The sequence below is a fragment of the Jaculus jaculus genome, chromosome 14, assembly GCF_020740685.1.
Source record: "Jaculus jaculus isolate mJacJac1 chromosome 14, mJacJac1.mat.Y.cur, whole genome shotgun sequence".
NCBI classification, from domain to species: domain Eukaryota; kingdom Metazoa; phylum Chordata; class Mammalia; order Rodentia; family Dipodidae; genus Jaculus; species Jaculus jaculus.
This window is the reverse complement of record NC_059115.1, coordinates 62,722,078-62,744,329: the sequence shown is the minus strand read 5'-3', so window position 1 is coordinate 62,744,329 and position 22,252 is coordinate 62,722,078. Positions and strand designations below refer to the sequence as shown.

Here is a 22,252-nt window from a genome sequence, read left to right as displayed (position 1 = left end):
GCGTGGGCCTCCCTGGTTTGTCAGGAGCACGGGCCCTAGAAGATATGGCAAGACACATCTACTCCAAGTCTTCAAAATTAACCTAGAACACACAGGTACATGTTCACACACACTGTGGGGCCACTCTAAACGAGCGACATCTCCTTTAGCAGAACACTGTGTGTGAGCTTTCCAAGGTCAATAAACGCGAGCTATTGATTTTAAAGGAAACAAACTGGGGAATTACACACTTCAGAAGCTCTGCAAATAAGAACCTGGTCACAGATGACAACAAATATGGAGACTTCAGGTCAGAGCCCATCTCCACAGAGTCCCTGACTACCTCACTATGGCACCACTCAGAGTCCCTAATTACCATACTTACAAAAGGAGGGCTAATCAGCAGTGGGCACTGACTCCAAATTCCAACAGAAAAGAAAACACATTTGACCGGATTCTTTTCAAAAGACAAACTGTTCTGATATCTGTGTCTGAGTTCCAACATTTTACACGTTCTAATCTAAAAAAAATCCATATTTCCAAGTGAAATCTCCCAAGAATATTTCGTTACCACATTATTCAAGGTGCAGGAAGGAAGTTGGTCAGACTTCTTTGAGCCATTTTCTTTTGCATGTCTTTTAAGAATTTTGTTTTCATATCTTGAAAATGTCTATCATATGTTTTTAAAAAAACATTTAACTCATTTATTTGAAGGACAGAAAAGCAGATAGAGAGAGAATGGGCACATTGGGGCCTCTAGCTACTGCAAATGAAGTCCAGACACATGTGCCGCCTTGTGCTTATGGCTTATGTGGGCACTGGGAAATTGAACCTAGGTCCTGTGGCTTTGCAGACAAGCGCCTTAACTGCTAAGCCATCCTTCCAGCCCTCGTTATACACTTTTGTTCTGGGTTCAACACAGGAACATGGCTTAAGACTATCCTTCATCATACCCATAAACTAGAGGCGCTAAGGGTAACTTGTAGAAACCCTGACAATGTTGATTTATTTTATCAACAAAAAGTACAATTGTAATTCTGCAAAAATATATCTTTTTTTTTTTTTGGTTTTCCAAGGTAGGGTCTTACGCTAGCTCAGACTAACTTGGAATTCACTATGGAGAGTCAGGGTGGCCTCGAACTCACGGCGATCCTCCTACCTCTGCCTCCTGAGTGCTGGGATTAAAGGCGTGCGCCACCACACCCGGCTAATTCTACAAAAATATATCTTGCTTGTGGTTTGTAGTTTTCTTTATGAGCAGGCCCTCTTTTCTTTCAATAGTTCTTAGAAATTGCCAGGAACCAGCATGGGGGGAGAGAAAAGAGAGAGAGAGAGAGAGAGAGAGAGAGAGGAGTGTATGTATGCTTCATTTCAGGCAACAAATTGTTTTTGCTCCATATTCCTTGTCCCTTTCCATATGGTCTGTTGTGTCTCATACACAGACTTCTGGAAAATCCTCTCTACTTGTGTCGAAAAGCCACGACTGTCTTCCTCTAAGGCATTGATGGTTTGCAGAGCCAAGGGAGTCCTCTCCCGAGGCAGGGGCCTGTTCAGGGGCCGCATGGGTATGACCGAGTTGTACTTGTGCTGCCTGTTCACAGAGTTCATGAGGGACGTGTAGAACTGGAAATTGCACCACGTATCTCTTAAGAAGTTTTCGGTCAATAACAAGATCGTCCACGCAGACCCGTTCACGGCATCATCCAGGTTCTGTAAGTGCTGTCTGCCACATGGCATCTCGGCAAAGATTATGCCAGGCCTAATGCCAAAGTCGTTCTGCAGTAGATTCTGGACTCTGAGGGCTTCGTCTGTGTCGTCTTCTGCATGCAGTATCACAAATTTGAGGAACACCTCTTCTTCAGTGGCCTCTTCGGACACCTCCCCCGGTGCCTCAGCCCCCTCCTGGCTGCAGGCTGGCTCCTCAGGTGCACGGCTGTGCATCGCAGAACCACACAGGGAGACTCCTCCTGACTTCGTGGACTCTGATTCCCTGGGGTCTCGACTTGCGTCCACACTGTGGCTTTTCCGCCAAGAGAGAGACAGAGGGCAGGCGTCTAGTTTAGACTTTGCAACACCCATGGCAACCATCCAAGGCAGAAGAGAGAGCTCTATTTGTGTCTCAACATTTCTTCCTAAAAAGAGAAATAACAAAGTTGAGTACTATAAATTCAACCCAAACCTTCAACATGGAAACTTCTGCTCAAATCGAAAAGCTCAAAAAGACAGTAATATATAGGTGCTAAGAAAGAAATCACAGGGCTGGAGAGACGGCTTAGCGGTTAAGAGCTTGCCTTTGAAGCCTAAGGACCCCGGTTCGAGGCTCGACTCCCCAGGACCCACGTCAGCCAGATGCACAAGGGGGCGCACACATCTGGAGTTCGTTTGCAGTGGCTGGAGGCCCTGGTGCGCCCATTCTCTCTCTCTACCTGCCTCTTTCTCTCTTTGTCTCTTTCAAATATAAATTAAAATTAAAATACTTTTTAAAAAAATCAAAAAGAAATCCTTCTCAAAAAAAAAAAAAAAAGAGAGAAAAGAAAAAGGAAAGAAATCAGAGCCAGACAATGAGAAACAAAGCTACCAGGCCTCTGTGAACTTTCTAAGGGCTAACACCAACAGGAAGCACTTGCAAACATTATTATACAAGCACTTTAGGTCAAAACAAAATACACCAACCTGGTAGTGGAAAAGCACCATACCATTCAATACATATGGACTTTAAGTCCATTTCCTCCATAAAATAACCATATAGACTAGAAACAAGAAAATATAAAAACCCAAAATAAACAAGTATTAAATGAAGATAGTTGAGTAAACTTATTCTTTTTACTTTGTTTGTTTGTTTGAGGTAGGGTCTCACTCTAGCTAAGGCTGACCTGGAATTCACTATGTAGTCTCAGGGTGGCCTTGAACTCACGGCGATTCTCCTACCTCTGCCTCCCAAGTGCTGGTATTCTTTAATCAAACAAAAATATCCTCACACTGACTGGTAGTAACTCTGTTGAGATAGCATAAAGAGAAGATCTGAAATTTCAAATGAGACAACGCCCAAGATCCACTGGTTCTGAGTTAGTTGTTTGGGAATTAGTGTTACTGTGGTTTTGAACTTAATGTACAGAGACAATTAGGATGTATGAGAAATAAGGGATACCTTTTTCCAGGTAATCGTAGAAGTGCTAAAAGTTTGTTTACCAGAAGAAAAGTTACGAACTCAGTTTGGAAGCAAAATGTAGAAACGAAGACTTGAAATTTTGTCTAGTAAAATCAACCAAGAGGGCTGGAGAGATGGCTTAGCGGTTAAGCGCTTGCCTATGAAGCCTAAGGACCCTGGTTCAAGGCTCAATTCCCCAGGACCCACATAAGCCAGATTCACAAGGGGGCACATGCATCTGGAGTTTGTTTGCAGTGGCTGCAGGCCCTGGTGTGCCCATTCTCTCTCTATATCTACCTACCTCTTTCTCTGTCTGTCGCTCTCAAATAAATATATAAAATTAAACAACAACAACAAAATCAACCAAGAATGATGCAGTTGATAGTCATTTTTTTTGTCATGTGAACTTCTGACACCAGAGTAAAAAATGAGAGAATCTGTGAAATAAAAGTACACCGTGTGAATCTAATTTCAAAAACTTTCAGAAAATGTTAGCAATGTTATTAATATTACCTCCTAATAGGCAGTTTCAAGGGAGATCCTTTTAATCAAAAAAGCAGAAAACTGAGAATAAGTATAGGTTTCATATTTTCAAGGATGAGCCACAGGCTATATTCCAAAGTATTTTTAGTTATTGTCTATGAGCAGACAAGAGTTCAAAAAGAAATGCACTGGAGAGATGGGTAAGTGGTTAAGGCTCTTGCCTGCAAAGCCTAACAACCCACGTTTGGGTCACCAGTGCCCACATAAAGCCAGATGTACAAACTGGCGAGAGTTCATTTGAAGCAGCTAGAGGCCCTGGTGTCCCCATTCTTTCTCCGTACAAATAAATTTAAAAAACATTTTTAAAAAAGAAATCAAGCCTGGCATGGTGGCGCACGCCGCACTGCACTGAGCTTTAAGTTCCGGCTCCACGGTGCTGAACGCTCGTTACCGAGAGCTGTTCTCAAGAGGACACACACACATCCCAAACAAGAAAAGCTGAGTTCTTTGTACCCTCTCGTTGGTTAGGACTTACTGCTGCTTTTGGTTCCTGAAATCTCACGAGTTCACTGTTCATAGAGTGTATCTACACAGGCTAAGTCTGTTTCTTTTTAAAGAAGATATGAGGGGATAGAGGAGAGGAAGGTGTGGAAAGAGGGTTCAAAACTTAAGATGTTATGAATAGGCCATATGGAAACATACTTCTTTGCTAGCTAATAATATATATGTGGTAAAAAAGAGAGTGAGAGAGAGAGAGAGAGACTGGGCAGAAGTATCTTGTGGAGGTGGAATGTTGTGCCCAGAAGCCATAGATTGTCACTAGAAGAAGAAACTTCAATAACTCCTTTGGTCTGGAGAGCAGTTTTCCTTCATATCTGAACAGTGCCATCTTGTGGCAGATATATGTAACATCAATGGTTTCTTCATTTGTTCTATTAATGCTTTTCTATTAATAAATGCTTTAAAAGGCTGGGCGTGGTGGCGCATGCCTTTAATCCCAGCACTCCGGAGGCAGAGGTAAGAGGATTGCTGTGAGTTCAAGGCCACCCTAAGACTTCATAGTGAATTCCAGGTCAGCCTGAGCTAGAGTGAGACCCTAGATAATACAAAAGCACCCAGGACAGTCACCTGCCTCAGGGAAGTCCCTCATAGCAGCAAGACCAAGATAATTTTCAAAGACACTAAAGTGTCAGGGGGCCAAGTATATTACAATCATTTTGTACTAGACATTTTTATGATTCAAATCCATTCATGTGGGAAGAAGGGGAGGACAGTGGTAAGAGGCAAGCGTAGGAAGAATTAGGAGAGCATTCAAGACTTCAAGTATTCTATTCAGGACTTTGGATTTAATCATACTGCAGATAGAGAGTGATGGATGATCATTCAGAGGGTGAGTGTATCTTGGTTTAGATAGGATAAAGCAGTCATACTAAAGAGATTAGACTAGAGGACTTTACAACTCAAGATTTAAAAAAAAAAACACAGAGGCTGGAGAGATGGCTTAGTGGTTAATGTGTTTGCCTGTTAAGCCAAAGGACCCAGGTTCTATTCCCCACTACCCCTGTAAGCCAGATGCACAAGGGGGTGTCTGCATCTGGAGTTCCTTTGCAGTTGCTGGAGGCCCTGGCGCACCTATTCTCTGTCTTTTTTTTTTTCTCTCTCTCTCCTTGCAAATAAATAAATAAAGTAAAAACCTTAGAAAAACAAGCTTGTTTCAGTAATCTAGGTAGGAAATCAGAGCCCTGAACTAAAGAAATGATAGTGGAGTCAAAGAAATGTAGTAAGGGGTCGCTGGACAGATAGCTTAACGGTTGAGCGCTTGCCTGTGAAGCCTAAGGACCCTGGTTCAAGTCTCAATTCCCAGGACCCACGTTAGCCAGATGCACAAGGGGGCGCACATATCTGGAGTTTGTTTGCAGTGGCTGAAGGCCCTGACGCGCCCATTCTCTCTCTCTCTCTCTCTGCCTCTTTCTCTCTCTATTGCTCTCAAATAAATAAACAACAACAAAAATAAATGTAGTAGGTAATGGTAAGTGACCCAGTGAAGGGTCAGAATGGTTCCCAAGCCTGTGCTTTGTGTAACCTGCTGGGCAGTATATGGAGTGCATGGGTGTGGCCAATTATTCCACATTGGTCCCTGTTGCAGTCCAGTTTGCATTGCTGGTAGAAATCACCCACCCAAGAGTAGCTTCTGGGAAAAAGAGGTTTATTTTGGCTCACAGGCTTGAGGAGAAGCTTCACGATGGCAGGGGAAAACGATGGCATGAGCAGAGGGTGGACATCACCCCCTGGCAAACATAAGATGGACCACAGCAACAGAAGGGTGTGCCAAACACTGGCATGGGGAAACTGGCTATAAAGCCCATAAGCCCGCCCCCAACAATACACTCCCTCCAGGAGGCATTAATTCCCAAATATCCATCAGCTGGGAACCTAGCATTCAGAACACCTAAGTTTATGGGGGACATCTGAATCAAACCACCACATTCCGCCCCTGGCCCCCATAAACTGATATCCATACATGATGTAAAATACAATGCATTTAGTCTGACTTTAAAAGTCCCCATAGTTCAAGATCTTTTAACTGAGCCATAATACCAAAATATAACCTCAAAAAACCCACAATGGCACAGAACAAATATTCACACTGCAAAAGATGGCATTGGGCATAGCAAAGAAACATTCAACCAATACAAGATTTAAAACAACCAGGGCAAACATCAAACTCTGTAGCTTCAAGTCCAGCAACTCAAACCACTGACAAATCTCCAAGTCCGATAATTCTAACCAGCAACAAGTCTCTGGAATTCCAATTCCACCTCTCCAGCTAGGCTACTCACAGTCCTGGGAAACTTCATCGGGGCCGGCAGCTCCTTGGCAGCCATCTCATGGTCCCGGCATCTCCACTGGGTCTCCACTGCAAGCCACGGTTCATCCTCATGGCCCCATGGGGTCTCTATGCAGGCAACCAGCAAACCCGCTTCACACTGCCCATGGCCATTTCCAAAACACAAGACCATGTTGCAAACTCAATGACCCTCTTTCCAGCATTTCTTATACTCCACGATACCAGGTAGGGTGCCAATTTGTTAATCCAGGGGGGAATAAAGCAGACTTTGAAGAACAGGACTCCTTGAGCACTCAGGCCCTTTCAAAAGAGTCTACATTTTTCTTGTTGCCCCAGCGCAGGTCAGCTAGCCCAGTCTCAAAGGTTGTAATCTCTCAGTTGCAGCTGAACGGGCAGCAGTTCACCCAAAGATTTTCCTTTCTGTGCCATATCCCTCTGCTCACACCAGTTCATTTCTACGCTAAGCAACCCTGCACAACTTCTCAGGACATGGGCACAAGAGCAAGCTTCTTACACAAACTGCTAGCCCAGTCCAGGCACAGCTCTTTCTCACCCTCATAAGCCAAACCTCACAGTCCATAGTTCTTACTGCATTCAGGTCTTAGAGCTCAGACCAGAATAGTCCATTAAGCTGTACTTACAGCACTGCAAGGCATCTCTTAGGCCAAGGTTTCAACTCCTTCCACTTTCCTCTTGAAAATCAGCTACAAAAGGCTGAAGCCACATAGTCAGGTGTCTAGCAGCAATCCCACTCCTCGGTACCACTTTACTGTTGCAGTCCAGTTTGCATTGCTGGTAGAAATCACCCAACCAAGAGCAGCTTCTGGGAAAAAGAGGTTTATTTGGCTTACAGGCTCGAGGGGAAGCTCCATGATGGCAGGGGAAAACGATGGCATGAGCAGAGGGTGGACATCACCCCCTGGCCAACAGAAGATGGACCACAGCAACAGGAGGGTGTGCCAAACACTGGCATGGGGAAACTGGCTATAAAGCCCATAAGCCCGTCCCCAACAATACACTCCCTCCAGGAGGCATTAATTCCCAAATATCCATCAGCTGGGAACCTAGCATTCAGAACACCTAAGTTTATGGGGGACACCTGAATCAAACCACCACAGTCCCTATAAAATTTGGGGTTCCTGTGTCCTCAAAGAGGTGTTATTAAGTAGTTGGGGAAATAACTGAGAATAGAGAGACAACGTGGGAGAGAGCTGAGAGGATGGAAGCAAAGCCTAAGGGTGAGCGGGAGGAGAGGCTTCAGCAGTGGTCGGCACCTAGGGTGCCAAGGAGTCAGTGTCCACTGCGTGCGGTGCCTTCAAGCTCACTGGACCAGTGACAGGGAGTGGTGGGTGTCACCAAAACCAACCACAGGGTCCCAAGGAGTCCACAGGAAGTGAGGACAGGCAGAGAAGTGTGACTAAAGAAGAGATTCACAGTGACCGAGGGCAGGAGGGGTTTCATTAAAACAGTCTCAGAATCGGAGATGAGGGGACTGTATGAAATGAAAGAGAGAATGTGTGAAAAATGTAGATGGATGTTTTGTAGGAGTTAAACTCTTAACTCTTTTGCTACTGGGCAAGCACTGTTTCTCCCCAGGCAAGTAAGGAGTCACTTAACTGAATGTCCCAGGTTACAGGGTAAGTCTATGAGGGATATTCCAGATGTGAGGTCTTGCCTTTGGGGAGGAGTTAAGTGCCCTTTCGTTTGTGTGAGAGAGCACTGTACGGTACTGGGAGAGAGGGTATGGCGGTAGCTACGGTTGCCTGGAAGTTTAGATATTGGAAGGAGGCGTGCAGATGTTAAGTAGGCAAAGATGTGTTCTGCAATAGATGCTACAGACTGCTTACCACAAACATATTCTAGTTGTCTCTTTAGAGTACCTTCCCTGCGCCACCAATATTAAATGTTTTACTCTCCAAAATCTTCGGAGCTAAGGTTGCAGGCCTGATGGGGTGACATGTCTGAGCTAAACATGCAGCACATATATTGCTGGTTGTGATTCTTGTAGAGTCAATGTGACTCAGCTGGGATCTTCGTGCTGTGACAGGCTCCTGGATTGTGACAAAAGCCATAAGACCAGCAAATCACTTGTCATATGCCTTTAAGAGATGTGCCTAGGAATCCACCCTGGATTTGCCATGGCTGGAGGCCCTAGCATGCCCATTCTCTCTCTTTCTCTGTGTCCCTCTTGCTCTCTGTCAAATACATTAATTAAATGTTTTTAAAATCTTTTTCTTAGAAAAAAAAAATCCTAACATGTTAATACTTCCCAGAACCATAAGAGTGGAAAAGTCTAAATAAAAGTGTTAACGAACAAAAAAAGATGGGCTGGACAGATGGCTTAGTGGTTAAGCACTTGCCTGTGAAGCCTAAGGACCTTGGTTCGAGGCTCGATTCCCCAGGACCCACGTTAGTCAGATGCACAAAGGGGCGCACACGTCTGGACTTTGTCTCCAGTGGCTGGAAGCCCTGGTGTGCCCATTCTCTCTTTTTCTCTCTCCTCTCTGTCTTTCACTCTCAAATAAATAAAAAATAAATAAATAAAAATTTTTTTTAAAGTGTTAAAGATCAAATATTACCTATAAGTGCTTATTGATAGCCAAAGTATGCCAGAATCTATAGCTTTCATTCTTCAACATCAAGGATTACGCTGGAGAATCTAGAATGGTGGGACTTGTCCAACCCTCGCATCTTGTGGTTTTCCTTCACGGCTCTAACCACATCTGTATTTAATTACGTGTATGATCATCTGTGTCGTGTTTCTCATGCCCCCTAGACGCTACTATGACAAGAACCAAATTTGTCTTGTTCATTGCTGTATTCCCATAGCCCAGCAAGCAGCCAATGTGCAATGCCTTTTGGCTAAATGACTAAATTAGACAATTCTAATAATTCCTTACATTTAGAAAGAGATTGTCAGATAGCTGTTTATTAGTCTCCTTATAGAAAGTATAGGCTCAATCAGAATAAGGATGAGCCATTCCAAGTATATTTTCACAAGAAATTCTGTTATTTTTTTTAATCATATGGATATTAAGAAAATTTAACAAATAGAGAGATTACATAGTGGAGAAAGGGAACACTATCCACTGCCAAGAAATCAGACAGGAAACTTTACTACAGTGCTTCCCATAATATATTCAGGGATTTCTGCATGAATTGATTGCCCTGGGGATAGTAGTGGTTTGGTGAGATGGCTCTACAGGTAAAGAAAGTGCTTGCCACTCCAGCATGAGGACCTGAGTTTGGATCCTCAGTTCCCACATAAAATGCCAGGCCTAGTGGTAAATACCTGCAATTCCAGTGCTGGAGAAGAGGAGAGAGTGAACCCCTGGGATTCACTGGTTAGTTAGTCTAGCTGACACAGTGAGCTCTAGGTTCAGTGAGAAACCCTTCTCAAATAAGGTGGAGAGGGCTGGAGAGGTGGCTTAACAGTTAAGCGCTTTCCTGTGAAGCCTAAAGACCACCCATTTGAGGCTTGATTCCCCAGGACCCACTTTAACCAAATGCACAAGGTGGCACATGCATCTGGAGTTCATTTGCAGTGGCTGGTGGCCCTGGCGTGCCCATTCTCTCTCTCTCTCTTTCTCTCCCTCTTTCTGGCTGTCACTTTCAACTACATAAATAAAAATAAACAAAAAAATTTAAATAAATAAGGTGGCACGCCCATTCTTTCTCTGTCTCTCTTTTCCCCTCTTTCTCTCTGTCACTCTCAAATAAATTTAAAATTGTTTTAAATTATCTTTTGAATGATGCATGCGTGAGTGTGTGTACGCATGTATGTGTGCATGCTGGGGTTGCTTAAAACTGCAAATGAATAACAGACGCACACGCCGCTTTTTGTGTCCAGCTTTATGTGGGTGGTGGGAAATGCAACCCGGATCTGCAGGCTTTGCAAGCAAGTGCCTTTAATCACTGAGCAAATATCCCCAGCCCCACCAACCCACCATTTCCAAGACAGGATCTTTTACTGGCCTGGAAGCTACCAAGTAGGTTACGCTGTGCGGCCAGTGAACCCCGGGGAGCTACCTGTCTCTGCCTCCTAGTGCTGGTATAACAAATGCACTACTATGTCCAGCTATTCTACATGGTATTGGGAATCAAACTCGGGTCCTCTCCCCAGCCCATCTCTTCCTCTTTGTTGTTGTTGTGGTCATAACAGTTTTGAAGTAAGGTCTCACTCTACCCCAGGGTAACCTGGCACTAACTCTGTAGTTCCAGGCTCAAACTCATGGCCATCCTCCTACCTCTGCCTCCCAGGTGCTGAGATGAAAGGTGTGCTCTGCCACACCCAGCTTATTCATGTTTTAAAGATACTCTCCAATTAAAATATGTAGCAGGAGCTAGAGTATAGTCCCATATTGTGTGAAAACAACAGTGTTTTCCTACTTAATAACAATTCATACACATATCATCTTTTACAATTTCAAGTATACACAAGCACATCTATTCAAATCCAGGCTGATAACAAAAGCAGACTCGTATCATTTTGTCTAGTAATTAGTTCAGGACACCAAGTTCTAACATTGGATCTCTCCCAACAACACAAAACTGCTCAGCTTGCCGGGGCCCGCCCCTCAGTCTGAATGGTAGCTTGACAAGGTGTTTTCACTGTGTACCCGAGTTTTGCTCTGTAGCAAACAGCTTTCATGCAGAAAGATTAAGCACAAGGCAGAGCCTGTCAGAGAAAAAGATTGATGGATGTTTTTGACTATAAGTTCCTTCAGGAAATGATCAAAAGAAACAGAACAAAGATCAGCAGGCAGTTAAGAAATGATGGAAGTACTTTGGCATCGTGAGGGCAGCATGCCCTACCCCCCAAAGCCTGGGAAGACTGACTGACTGACAACTATGAGAATGGAAAGAACTTTGCGTGTATTTTAGGAGATTACACGGTCTTGAACTTGACACCCTCTTGCTTTGGTCTTGAGCGCTGGAATTATAGGAATGTGTTAGCATTCTCGGCTCAGCAGAATTTTCAAAGATAGACAGGACTATCTGTATATGAGATGACTGCTTAGAGTTAGTGGTCTTATCTCTAAGCCGCCCTGTCTGCTGGGTTTGCAGCATTCCTGGCTTTCCATACGGCGTGGGATGTCAGTGGAGGCTGGCCCACAGGCAACTCTCTTACTATTGCAAGTCATCAAGATCTGACCTATAATATAGTCTTAGTAAGTATAGATTAAATAGGCTAACAGATGGATTAATTAATTTCTCCTCTTCAATCTGTTCTGCATCAGATATTCTAGTTCTCCGTTGAAGTTAACAAAATACTATCTACCTACCAAGACAGAAACCTGAAAATCACTTTCACGTTTTCTCACTAGAACCTTACCCAATTAATATAACTCTTGCTAATAATTGTGTGTCTTACCTTTTTCAAGTTTCCTATTCTCTGTTCTTTCTTAATGTGTTAGGGAAAGATATAACATTCTTCCTCAGATTATTATAAAATTCGTATAGTACCCCACTGGTTTTACTGCCTCTATGTTTTCTCACCTTTAGATTATTTCTAGAAAGATCTTTCTGCAATAAAAAAAACAGATGGTATTTTTCTGTTGCTTAGAGATTCCCTGGATAATAACCCATACTTTCATGAAAAAAAATCCTTATTATCAGAATAATATTCCGGGCCCTGTATGACCTTATTCTTCTTTTTATCTATACCATCCGATCTTGCCACATTAATCTTCAGAGCAACAATACCCATCTAGTGCCAATCCCTCCTCCAAACCATCATGTTTTGTCTCTGTTCCTTTTATGTTTCAAGAAAACTGTTCAAAGACCATATTTGTCAGAAAGCATACTACTTCCAAGTTGAATGAAGTTCTCCATCACATTGCCATTACATTCTATTCATATCATGCCTGTGTAACCCTTGTCTTCCTTGCTGACCCAGGAAGTAGCCTCTACCTCATTTGCTTAGACTTCTCCATCATGACAAGTAGGATCATCACTCCTCCATTTCGGATCAAAAGCCGGAGGTATTCTTGACAATTCCCTCCTCCCTTTCTACACCTTTACTTCTAAGCAATCACCAGGTCTTGTCTATTCAACCTCTAAGACACCTCTGAAATTATTCCACTTTCCCTTTCTACCACCAAGTCCTAACTCTCCCACCTTCAAAATAGCTTTCAAATTATTTTACTTTCCCTCTCTACCATATTTTCACATTGGATCAAAATCTCTCCCCTGGTCTATTTCACTGTCTCTTAATATCTAGTCTATTTTCCAACCAGCAGCCAAACTGATCTTCCTAAACACATACGTCACATCAGGTTATTCCCATTTGTAACTATGAAATGGTTTCCTATTGTACCTAGAATCCAAACTTAATATGACTAGCGATGTCTTAGAGAACCTGCCTCCTGCTCTGACCTTATCTCAGGCTTTCTGATACTCGAGCCCCCTGCACATGGCCTGGCATGGACCTTCTCTCACTGCATCATGCTGGATCAGTTTTCTCCTATGAAAGGATTTATGAAGATGGTGGCAGGTACTATTGATGTACATTGAAACTATGTAACTGGTCTTTTGATGTTATAGATGCTCAAAGTTAAGTTATCCTGAGTCAGACGAGACTTTGCATTTAATACTTTTGAACAGAGTTGGAACTGTTAAAGATTATGAGGACTTTAATCTTTTTCTTTATTTCAGAGAGACAGAGAGAGAATATGAATGGGTACACCAGGGTCTACCACTATGCTTCAGACATTTGTGCCACTTTGTGTATCTGGCTTTTTGTGGGCACTGGGGAATCAAACCTGAGTCTCCAGGTTTTGCTAGCAAGTGACTTTAACCACTTGAGTCATTTCTATAACCCCTATGAGGAATTTTGAAGTTGGTCTGATCATTTTACATTACGTGACAACCCATAACCATGGGGACAAGGGGTGGAAGGTTATGGATTTTTGATGGTTAACCTGGATTGTCAACTTGACAAGATCAAGACTTACCTAGGAGACAAAGCGCTGGGTATATCTGTGAGATACTGTAGCTCAGTGTCCAGTTGCTTGCCTAGCACATGCAAGGCTCTGGGTTCAATCTCCAATACTGAAAAACAGAAGCCCAGATTCTGGGATGGGTAACACAAACTATGCCACATATTCCTGGGGTTGAATTCTATTAAGTCATCAAAACATTTATGGATATTATGAATATTTTTAGTAATATAAAGATATCCTTCCATGATAACTGAAAAAAGTCAGGGAATAGTATAGTATAATAATAGGACAGTATAATTTCAGCTTTCTCATAGAAAATATAGATAACAGGTTGGTTAAAAACTATACCAAAAAGTTAATATTGTTTATCTGTGGATGGTATGTACATGAAGACAAAGATTTTTTCTTTGTTCATATATATGTGAAGAATATGCATATATTCTTCATGTATACATCCATATAAATAGCCTATTTTACAATGATCATGCCATATGAAGCAAAAGAAGTTTCAATATATGAAAAGCCGCCAGGTGTGTGGCACATGCCTTTAATCCCAGCACACGAGAGACAGAGGTAGGAGGATCATTGTGAGTTCAAGGCCACCTGAGAGTATAGATGGATTCCAAGTCAGCCTGAGTTACAGTGAGACCCTACCTCAAAAAGAAAGAAAGAAAGAGAAGAAGAAAGAAAGAAAGAAAGGAAGGAAGGAAGGAAGAAAGAAAGAAAGAAAAGGAAAGAGGAGAACATATATTTTTTTTAATTTTTTATTTATTTATTTGAGAGCGACAGACACAGAGAGAAAGACAGATAGAGGGAGAGAGAGAATGGGCGCGCCAGGGCCTCCAGCCTCTGCAAACGAACTCCAGACGCGTGCGCCCCCTTGTGCATCTGGCTAACGTGGGACCCAGGGCCTCCAGCCTCTGCAAACGAACTCCAGACGCGTGCGCCCCCTTGTGCATCTGGCTAACGTGGGACCTGGGGAACCGAGCCTCGAACCGGGGTCCTTAGGCTTCTCAGGCAAGCGCTTAACCGCTAAGCCATCTCTCCAGCCCGGAGAACATATTTTTAAATAGAACCGATGTTAACTTGATGTCTACATAGTGTTTTTGTTATACACCATGCCTATACATTTCAGATGAATTTAGGCCACCTTCAGACTTAACTATATTTTATCTGCTTTTTAAATAAATGAAAAATTTCCAATATGAATAGAACTCCTCCATATCCAAGATAATTATAAACACTACTAAATAAAATGCACATTTCCATAATAGCTAAGCAGACCCTTGAGAAAGTAAATACTACTTTTGTTTTGATTTTCCTGTGTGTATGTAGTCATATGTGTGTAGCAACATGTGCATGGATATGCATGCACACGTGTGTGTGTGTGTGTGTGTGTGTGTAAATGTGTGTGTGTGTAAATGTGTGCTAGAGGACAACCGGGTGCCATCTTTTTTTTTTTTTTTTGAGGCAGGGTCTCATATTGGCCTGAAGCTCACTGGCCAGTGAGCTCATGATCTTCTTTTATCTTTTACCTCAGCACTGGGGTTATAGGTATGTACCACTATGCCAAAAATTTTTATGTAGGTATGCAGCATCAAACTCCAGTCCTTCTGCTTGCCTACCAACCTATTAATGATTTTTTTTTCATTGCTTTTGTCAGATTGAAAATCAAACACGTACGATTGGCCTTCACTTGGGCTCCTGGTCTCTTTCTTTACTCTGCTGCTAGGGAGCTTCAGATGATTCCTTCATACACAAGATTATTGCATGTCCTTTTTGGTAAATATGATGATATTTGACCCTAAGTGCTGGAATTATAGGTATGCACTACCACATCCAGCTCTTTTCTTTCATTTTCTTTTTTTAAAAATATTTTTGGAGCCGGGCGTGGTGGCGCACGCCTTTAATCCCAGCACTCGGGAGGCAGAGGTGGGAGGATTGTGAGTTCGAGGCCACCCTGAGACTCCAAAGTGAATTCCAGGTCAGCCTGGGCTACAGTGAGACCCTACCTCGAAAAACCAAAAAAAAAAATATATATATATTTTTGGGCTGGAGAGATGGCTTAGCGGTTAAGCGCTTGCCTGTGAAGCCTAAGGACCCCGGTTCGAGGCTCAGTTCCCCAGGTCCCACGTTAGCCAGATGCACAAGGGGGCGCACGCGTCTGGAGTTCGTTTGCAGAGGCTGGAAGCCCTGGCGCGCCCATTCTCTCTCTCTCTCTCCCTCTGTCTTTCTCTCTGTGTCTGTCGCTCTCAAATAAATAAATAAATAATTTAAAAAATATTTTTAAATTTATTTGAGAGAAAGACAGAAGCAGAGAGGGAGTGGGGGAGAGAGAATGGGCATGCCAGGGCCTCCAGCCACTGCAAACGAACTCCAGACACTTGTGCCACCTTGTGCATCTGGCTTATGTGGGTCCTGGGGAATCAAACGTGGGCCCTTTGGCTTTGCAGTAAAGTGCCTTAACAGCCAAAGCATCTCTCCAGCCCTTTTCTTTCATTTTCTATATTTAAAAATGAGAAATGAGAACTGGTATAAAGGGCAAGTCTTCCCCAAATAAAGAAGATATTTTATTTTTAAAAAAAATAAGAATTTAAGTGCTGGAAAGATGACTCAGCAGTTAAGGCACTTGCCTGCAAAGTTTAGTGACCCTGAGTTTGATTCCCCAGTACCCACGTAAAGCCAGATGCAAAAAGTGGTGTATGTGTCTGGAGTTCACTTGCAGTAGCTGGAAGCCCTAGCATGTCCATTTTCTCTGTCTCTCTGGGCTTGTAAATGAATAATTAAAAAAAAAAAAGTTTAAAAGCAAAATATCTACATTATCAAAATGAAATTCAAAAGAAAGATGATTGTACAATTTTAATACTAGATAGTACTAGCAACTAACAATGTTTTAAAGCATACTTTATTTATTTATTTATTTTTGGTTTTTGGAGGTCGGGTTTCACTCTAGCTTTGGCTGACCTCGAACTCATGGCAATCTTCCTACCTCTGCCTCCCCAGTGCCGGGATTAAAGACGTGCACCACCACACCCAGCTAAGATATCATACTTTCAAAGAATATAGGAGTCTCCCCTTATCCATGGTTTTGGTTTCTGCAGTTTGTTACAGTCATCCACAGTCCAACAATAGTATAGGGAAAATTCTAGAACTATACTAATTCACAAGTTTTAAATTACTCACTGTTCTGAGCTGCGTGATTAAGTTTTTCTGTGTCTGGCCGGGTGTGGTGGCGCATGAAAGGTTAATAGCCTTCCCTGAAAACTATAGAGAGCTAAAGAGTTAATAACTATCCGTAAAACTTGCAGGCAATAAAGAAGTTTGGCACCTTTCCTGAGTGATGTACTCCTCTTAGTCTAGATGGCCTTGAAGGATCACAGACCACTGAATGTCCTCCCTTAGACATTCCTGGCTAAAGACGCCTGTTCTGAACAAGGACACACACAGCTACAATTTTCTTATCAACTGTGCCTGGTCCAGTCTGCTTTTCTTAGGATCCTCCTTATAAACTTACACCCAGCCTGGCTCAGTGCTTCAGCCTTCATCCCGCCTGAAAGCTGAGCCCCTCTTTGTTTTCTCTCAATAAAACAGTCTTGTCTGTACAGATCAAGTTCGGTATTCTCTTTTGCTTTTCTCTTACACTTTCCTTACAGCGCATGACTTTAATCCCAGCACTTGGGAGGCAGAGGTAGGAGGATCACCGTGAGTTCGAGGCTACCCTGACGACATAGTAAATTCCAGGTCAGCCTGAGCTAGAGAAACCGTATCTCGAGAGAAACGAAACAAACAAATTGTGTCCCACTACCTCTTACTGGGACGTGAACCATCCCAGGGCAGCGTCTCCATGGTGTATACGCTACATGCCTGACAGTCACTGTGTGGAGAGAGCATGGGGGAACGACCAGAGGGCCTCAGTGCTTATGCTCAGGCAATACTTTTGTCTTATTTTCCCCAAGGTAAGGCCTCACTCTAGCCCAGAATGACTTGGAACTCACTCCATAGTCCCAGGCTGACCTCAAACTCTCAGCAATCCTCCTACCTTTGCCTCCCCAGCGCTGGGATTACACCAGGCAACCTTTCTTTGACTTGCCCACGGGCCCAAACAATAGTGATGCTGGCAATTTTACTACAGCGTGGCATTATCACACTTCCCGTTTCTATCAGCTGTTGTTGATTTCTTACTATGTTTCCATTCTTTAAATTAAATTTTATCAGAGGTATGCAATTATAGAAAAAGCCCTTCCAAATATACAAGTCTTGCCAGGATCCGATTGTCAGAAGTTCGCTGGAGTCTGGGAATGTGTTTCGCAGATCAAGAAGGACTATTGCGCTACAGACTACTACCCATTACCGAGCTGCAGCCCACGTCACAGGGCAAAAAGGATCCTGTTACTAGGGAACAAGTACCTCCTTCAGCATCATGTGAAGAGGGGGGTAAGGGAGCTCAGTTTATACCAGGCCACCATAGTGGAGAGAGAAGGCAGGAGATGAGATCAGAGAAGTCGGCAGGGGCTAGATCACACGGGCCTTCAAAGCTGTTTAGTTTTTTATCATCTGGATGAAAAGCCACCAGAAAATTTTGAAGGGAATAAAAATTCTGATATGGAGCCAGAGAGATGGCTTAGCAGTTAAGGCGTTTGCCTGCCAAGCCAAAGGACCCAGGTTCGATTCCCCAGGACCCATGTTAGCCAGATGCTCAAGGGGGCACATGTATCTGGAGTTCGTTTGCAGTGGCTGGAGGCCCTGGAATGCCCATTCTTTCTCCCTCTCTCGTTCAAATAAATAAATAAAAATATTTAAAAATAAAAAAATCTGAATATGTCTATAAAGAAAATAACTTCTGTTTTGAAAAAGACTGTGGAGAAGCCAGGGTAGAAGCAGAGATTTAACAATCTTCTGCAGTTTAGGTTACAGAGGGAGGGAGCAATGGTCCGATTTGAGATACCTTTTTCAAGGTATAACCCACAGTTTGCTGGAAGACCAAGTGTGGGATCTGACCCAAAAATGGGAGTCAGGAATAATTCCCAGGGCCCGTAGCTTTGTAGTGGAGTGCTTGTCTGCCATGCACATGGCTCTGGGCTCATCCAAGTGCAAGAGAAAGCAAAGAATGATTTCTAGAGCTTCACTTGACTTGAATGGCAAAAGGGTTACTGATACAAGGAAGGTAAGTGAAGGGAAACAGAAGAGAAGACCAGGTGCGTGTGGTATCAAAACTTCTGTTTGGGGCTGGAGAGATGGCTTAGAGGTTCAAGCGTTTGCCTGCATAGCCAAAGGATCCCGGTTCGATTCTCCAGGACCCACATGAGCCAGATACACAAGGGGGGGCACATGTGCCTAGAGTTAGTTTGCAGTGGCCAAAGGCCCTGGTGTGCCCATTCTCTCCTTTCCTCTCTCTCTTTCTCTGCTTCTTTCTCTCTCAAATAAATTTTAAAAAATTTTAAAAACCTGTTTGTACTACCAAATTTAAATGAGATTTCTACATGAACATATTGGTGTAAAGGGCCAGATATGTGCAGGTAAGCACAGAGAAGTAAAGCTAGAGAGAAAACCGGAATGTTGTGCTGTGTATGGCGGCGCACGCCTTTAATCCCAGCACGGGAAGGAGGATCACTGAGTTTGAGGCCAGCCTCAGAATTCCTGGTCAGCCTGGGCTGGAGTGTGACCCTACCTCAAAAACCTGGAAAAAACAAGAAAGAAAAAGAAAGAAAGAAAGTAAGTAAGTAAGTAAGTAAGTCATCAGCTTATAATTGCTATGGCTTAAAATAGAATTCACCTTGCAAAAAAACAGATCTAGAAAGAGAATATGGCCATAAACCAAGAGCCCTGTGACACTCACAATCTGTGTTTGACAGCCTGACGGAAAAGCTGAATACCTGCCAATCAAGTGAAGAAAGAATGTGTGTGGAGGGAATGGCTCCCAGACACTGGATCTCACAACAGTCTCAGGTGACTAGCAGAACAAGGTGGGGTGCGGGGGGATCATGAGGAGGGAGTGGGGAGGGAAATTAGTAAAAGTGGAAATAGAAACTCAGAGGGAAATTTTTCAGAGGTTTCTATTTTTTCAATAAAATAAAAGGGAGAAGAGAAATGGGGAAGTGGGGGGGGGCAATAATTTAAATGTGGAGGCAGACATTTGTCAAGTAAGTAAAAAAATAAAAGAAAAACCTGCCACAAAGAGAAGCAAGGACAACAATGATGTGAACAATTTAAGATGAATATGACTTCTTCTTCAAGCCCCTAAGTTCAAACATCAGCAACACTGAACTTGTTTTAAATACAGGTTAGTCATTACTGTAGACCGGCCCATCATTTGTCTAAATGATGTAAAATGGGGATGTTTACGTCCAACGCGCGACAATAATGTTAACGTGTGTCTTCTTTTTTCCCTGGGTGTGGTGTATGATGTATGCACACGTGTGTGCAGGGGGCGACCCTTAAGTGTGTGCGTGAGGCCAGAGGACAAGCCGGGTGCTTCTTTTGTTGCTCATCCACACACTTCCTGGAGACCATGCCAGTGACTGTGGGTCAAGACACCCACCCCCTTGCTACAGACTGGGTCTCTGGCCAGGGTGGCCACGTGGGGACTCTGGGGTGTCCAAGTGGGTGGTCTTGGGCCTTATTGCTGAACAAGTGTCCCTTGGGCTGCTCCCCAGCCCCAGGGGGCATTCTTTTCTTTTCTTTCTTTCCCTTTTTCTTTCTCTTTCGTTTTTCGAGGTAGGGTCTCACTCTAGCCCAGGCTGACCTGGAAGTCACTCTGGAGAGTCTCAGGGTGGCCTCGAACTCACGGCGATCCTCCTACCTCTGCCTCCCGAGTGCTGGGATTAAAAGGCGTGCGCCACCACGCCCGGCTGCAGGAAGCATACTTAAAAAAAAAAAAAAAAAGACTTTTTAAAACCAGTTTACTCTTGTAGGAAACCGGAGCGGTTCTAAGTTAATAAATTGTTGAAAAGCAGCTCACAGCTGTCAGCTCAAATTACTTTATCCAAATGAGCTCGGGGACAAGCCAAATAGAGCTAACCCCGAGACTTCCCGCAGCCGAGCCTCTTGGGGAGGCTCTACGTGCCTGTTGAGACTCGGAGGTGTCTTTTTCAAAAATCAGGCTTCTCTACACCGAGTTCGAGACCAGCCTAGGCTGCACTGGTCAGGGACCCTGTCTTACGCCCCCACTCCCACCCCCAGCGCCCACGTCAACGTGAAACAAAAGAGCAGGGTGCGGGATCCCCTGCGGGGAAGCCGGGCTCCGGCAGAGCGAACGCGCCTGGGCGTCCGGGGCCCCCTTGCCCGCCGCCCGCGCCCCCCACCCCCGGGCCCCCCCGAACCCCGAACCTCCGGAGGTCGCCGCTCGCCCGCTCGCTCCGGGCCTCGGAAGCTGCGCGGTCCCCGCCGCCGAAGGTCGGGTTAATGTGACCAATCCTGCGCGCACAAGGAAGCTGGCCTAGGGCGGAGGAGGGGAAATCTCTGTGGGGAACTGCCACCAAGCCAAATGTGAACTCCCCAGCTTCTCTTTAAAAAAAAAAAAAAGAAAGAAAAAAAAATTTTTTTTTTTTTAATTATTTGCAAGGAAAGGGAGGGGAAGAGAGAGAGAATGGGCAAGCTAGGGCCTCCTGCCACTGCAAACAAACCCGAGACAGGTGCGACACTTCGTGTGTCTGGCTTTAAGTGGATACTGAGGAATTGAACCTGGTGATAGGAGACAGAAATTGTTGACTAGGAAGTCAGGGCAACAGAACCCCAAAGGTGAGTTTTTAAAATATTTTATTTATTTATTAGAGAAGGGGTAGGTACTCCAAGGCCTCTAGCCTCGCAAACAGACTCCAGGCACATGGGCCACCTTGGCCATCTATCTGGCTTACTTGGGTCCTTTGGCTTTGCAAGCAAGTGCCTTAACCGCTAAGACATCTCTCAACCTGGGGGGTGGTTTCTTTCTTGTTTTTCTTTCAATTCCTTGACTAAAGCAGGAAATGTCACTAAGCTTGCAGAAACCTGGATGTTAGGCCCTCCAGGAAAGATTTCTAGGCTAAACTTGTGCTCTTCCTAGAGGACAGAAACTATAATCCTTACCTAAGATTACTGGAAAGTTGTCACAGCTGGTCTTTGTCCATAGCAACGGGCCGACCTGGTCTTCCTCAGGTAGCCACAACCCATAGAAAACCCAGACCTGAGTCTCAAGGTGGGCTTCTGAAACCCCCTCTTGCCTCCCTGGGCAAGAGCTCTGCCTTGCTGCCTTCTCTGTGTTCTAGGCTTAAGCCCCATTCTCTTTGTCATGCTAAATAAAATCCTAATAAAATCTTTCTGAACCTTATCCTCTGGTCGGTGAATTTTGTTCTTCAAATGCACAGGACAGGGATCTGGAAACACCCTAAATTATTGCTGCATTTGACCCCAAAATTCCTGTATCACTGGGTCATTAGGCTTTGCAAGCAAACACCGTTAGCTGCTGAGCCATCTTCCCAGCCCTTACCCTAGCTTCCCCCCGCCCCACTTTTAAAAATGTCTTCAGTCCCAACTTCAAAGCTAGGATAAATCTGGAAAGGAATTTCACTGACTGTTCCTTACATACCCAATAAATTCTAGACCAAGAAATAAATGACCAACCCAACTAAACAACCGCAAGTAAAAGCTTTACAAAGCCAAAAATTTGATTTTTTTTTTTAAAGAAAATCATTTATCAGCGAGAGAGAGAGTGAGGGAGAAAGGATAGGTACATGAGGGCCCCAGCCACTGCAAACAAACTCCAGATGCGACCTTGGGCTTAGGTGGATATTGGGGGATGGAACCCTTAGGCTTTGAAGGCAAGTGCCTTAACCGCTAAGCCATCACTCCTGCCTCCAAAACTTGTTTTTCTCAGGC

At 43.9% G+C, this 22,252-nt stretch overlaps 1 protein-coding gene across 1 annotated transcript; it reads right to left on the bottom strand.

Moving 5' to 3' along the window:
• Positions 1-1,296: 1,296 nt before the first annotated feature.
• On the bottom strand, positions 1,297-20,853 carry Ticam2 (toll like receptor adaptor molecule 2). Its single transcript, XM_004651565.2, has 3 exons — positions 20,729-20,853; positions 13,415-13,511; positions 1,297-2,111 (listed from the first exon to the last, which is right to left on the bottom strand). The coding sequence occupies exon 3, from the start codon at positions 2,065-2,067 to the stop codon at positions 1,351-1,353; it is 717 nt and encodes a 238-aa protein (XP_004651622.2). The 5' UTR covers positions 2,068-2,111; positions 13,415-13,511; positions 20,729-20,853; the 3' UTR covers positions 1,297-1,350.
• Positions 20,854-22,252: the final 1,399 nt, after the last annotated feature.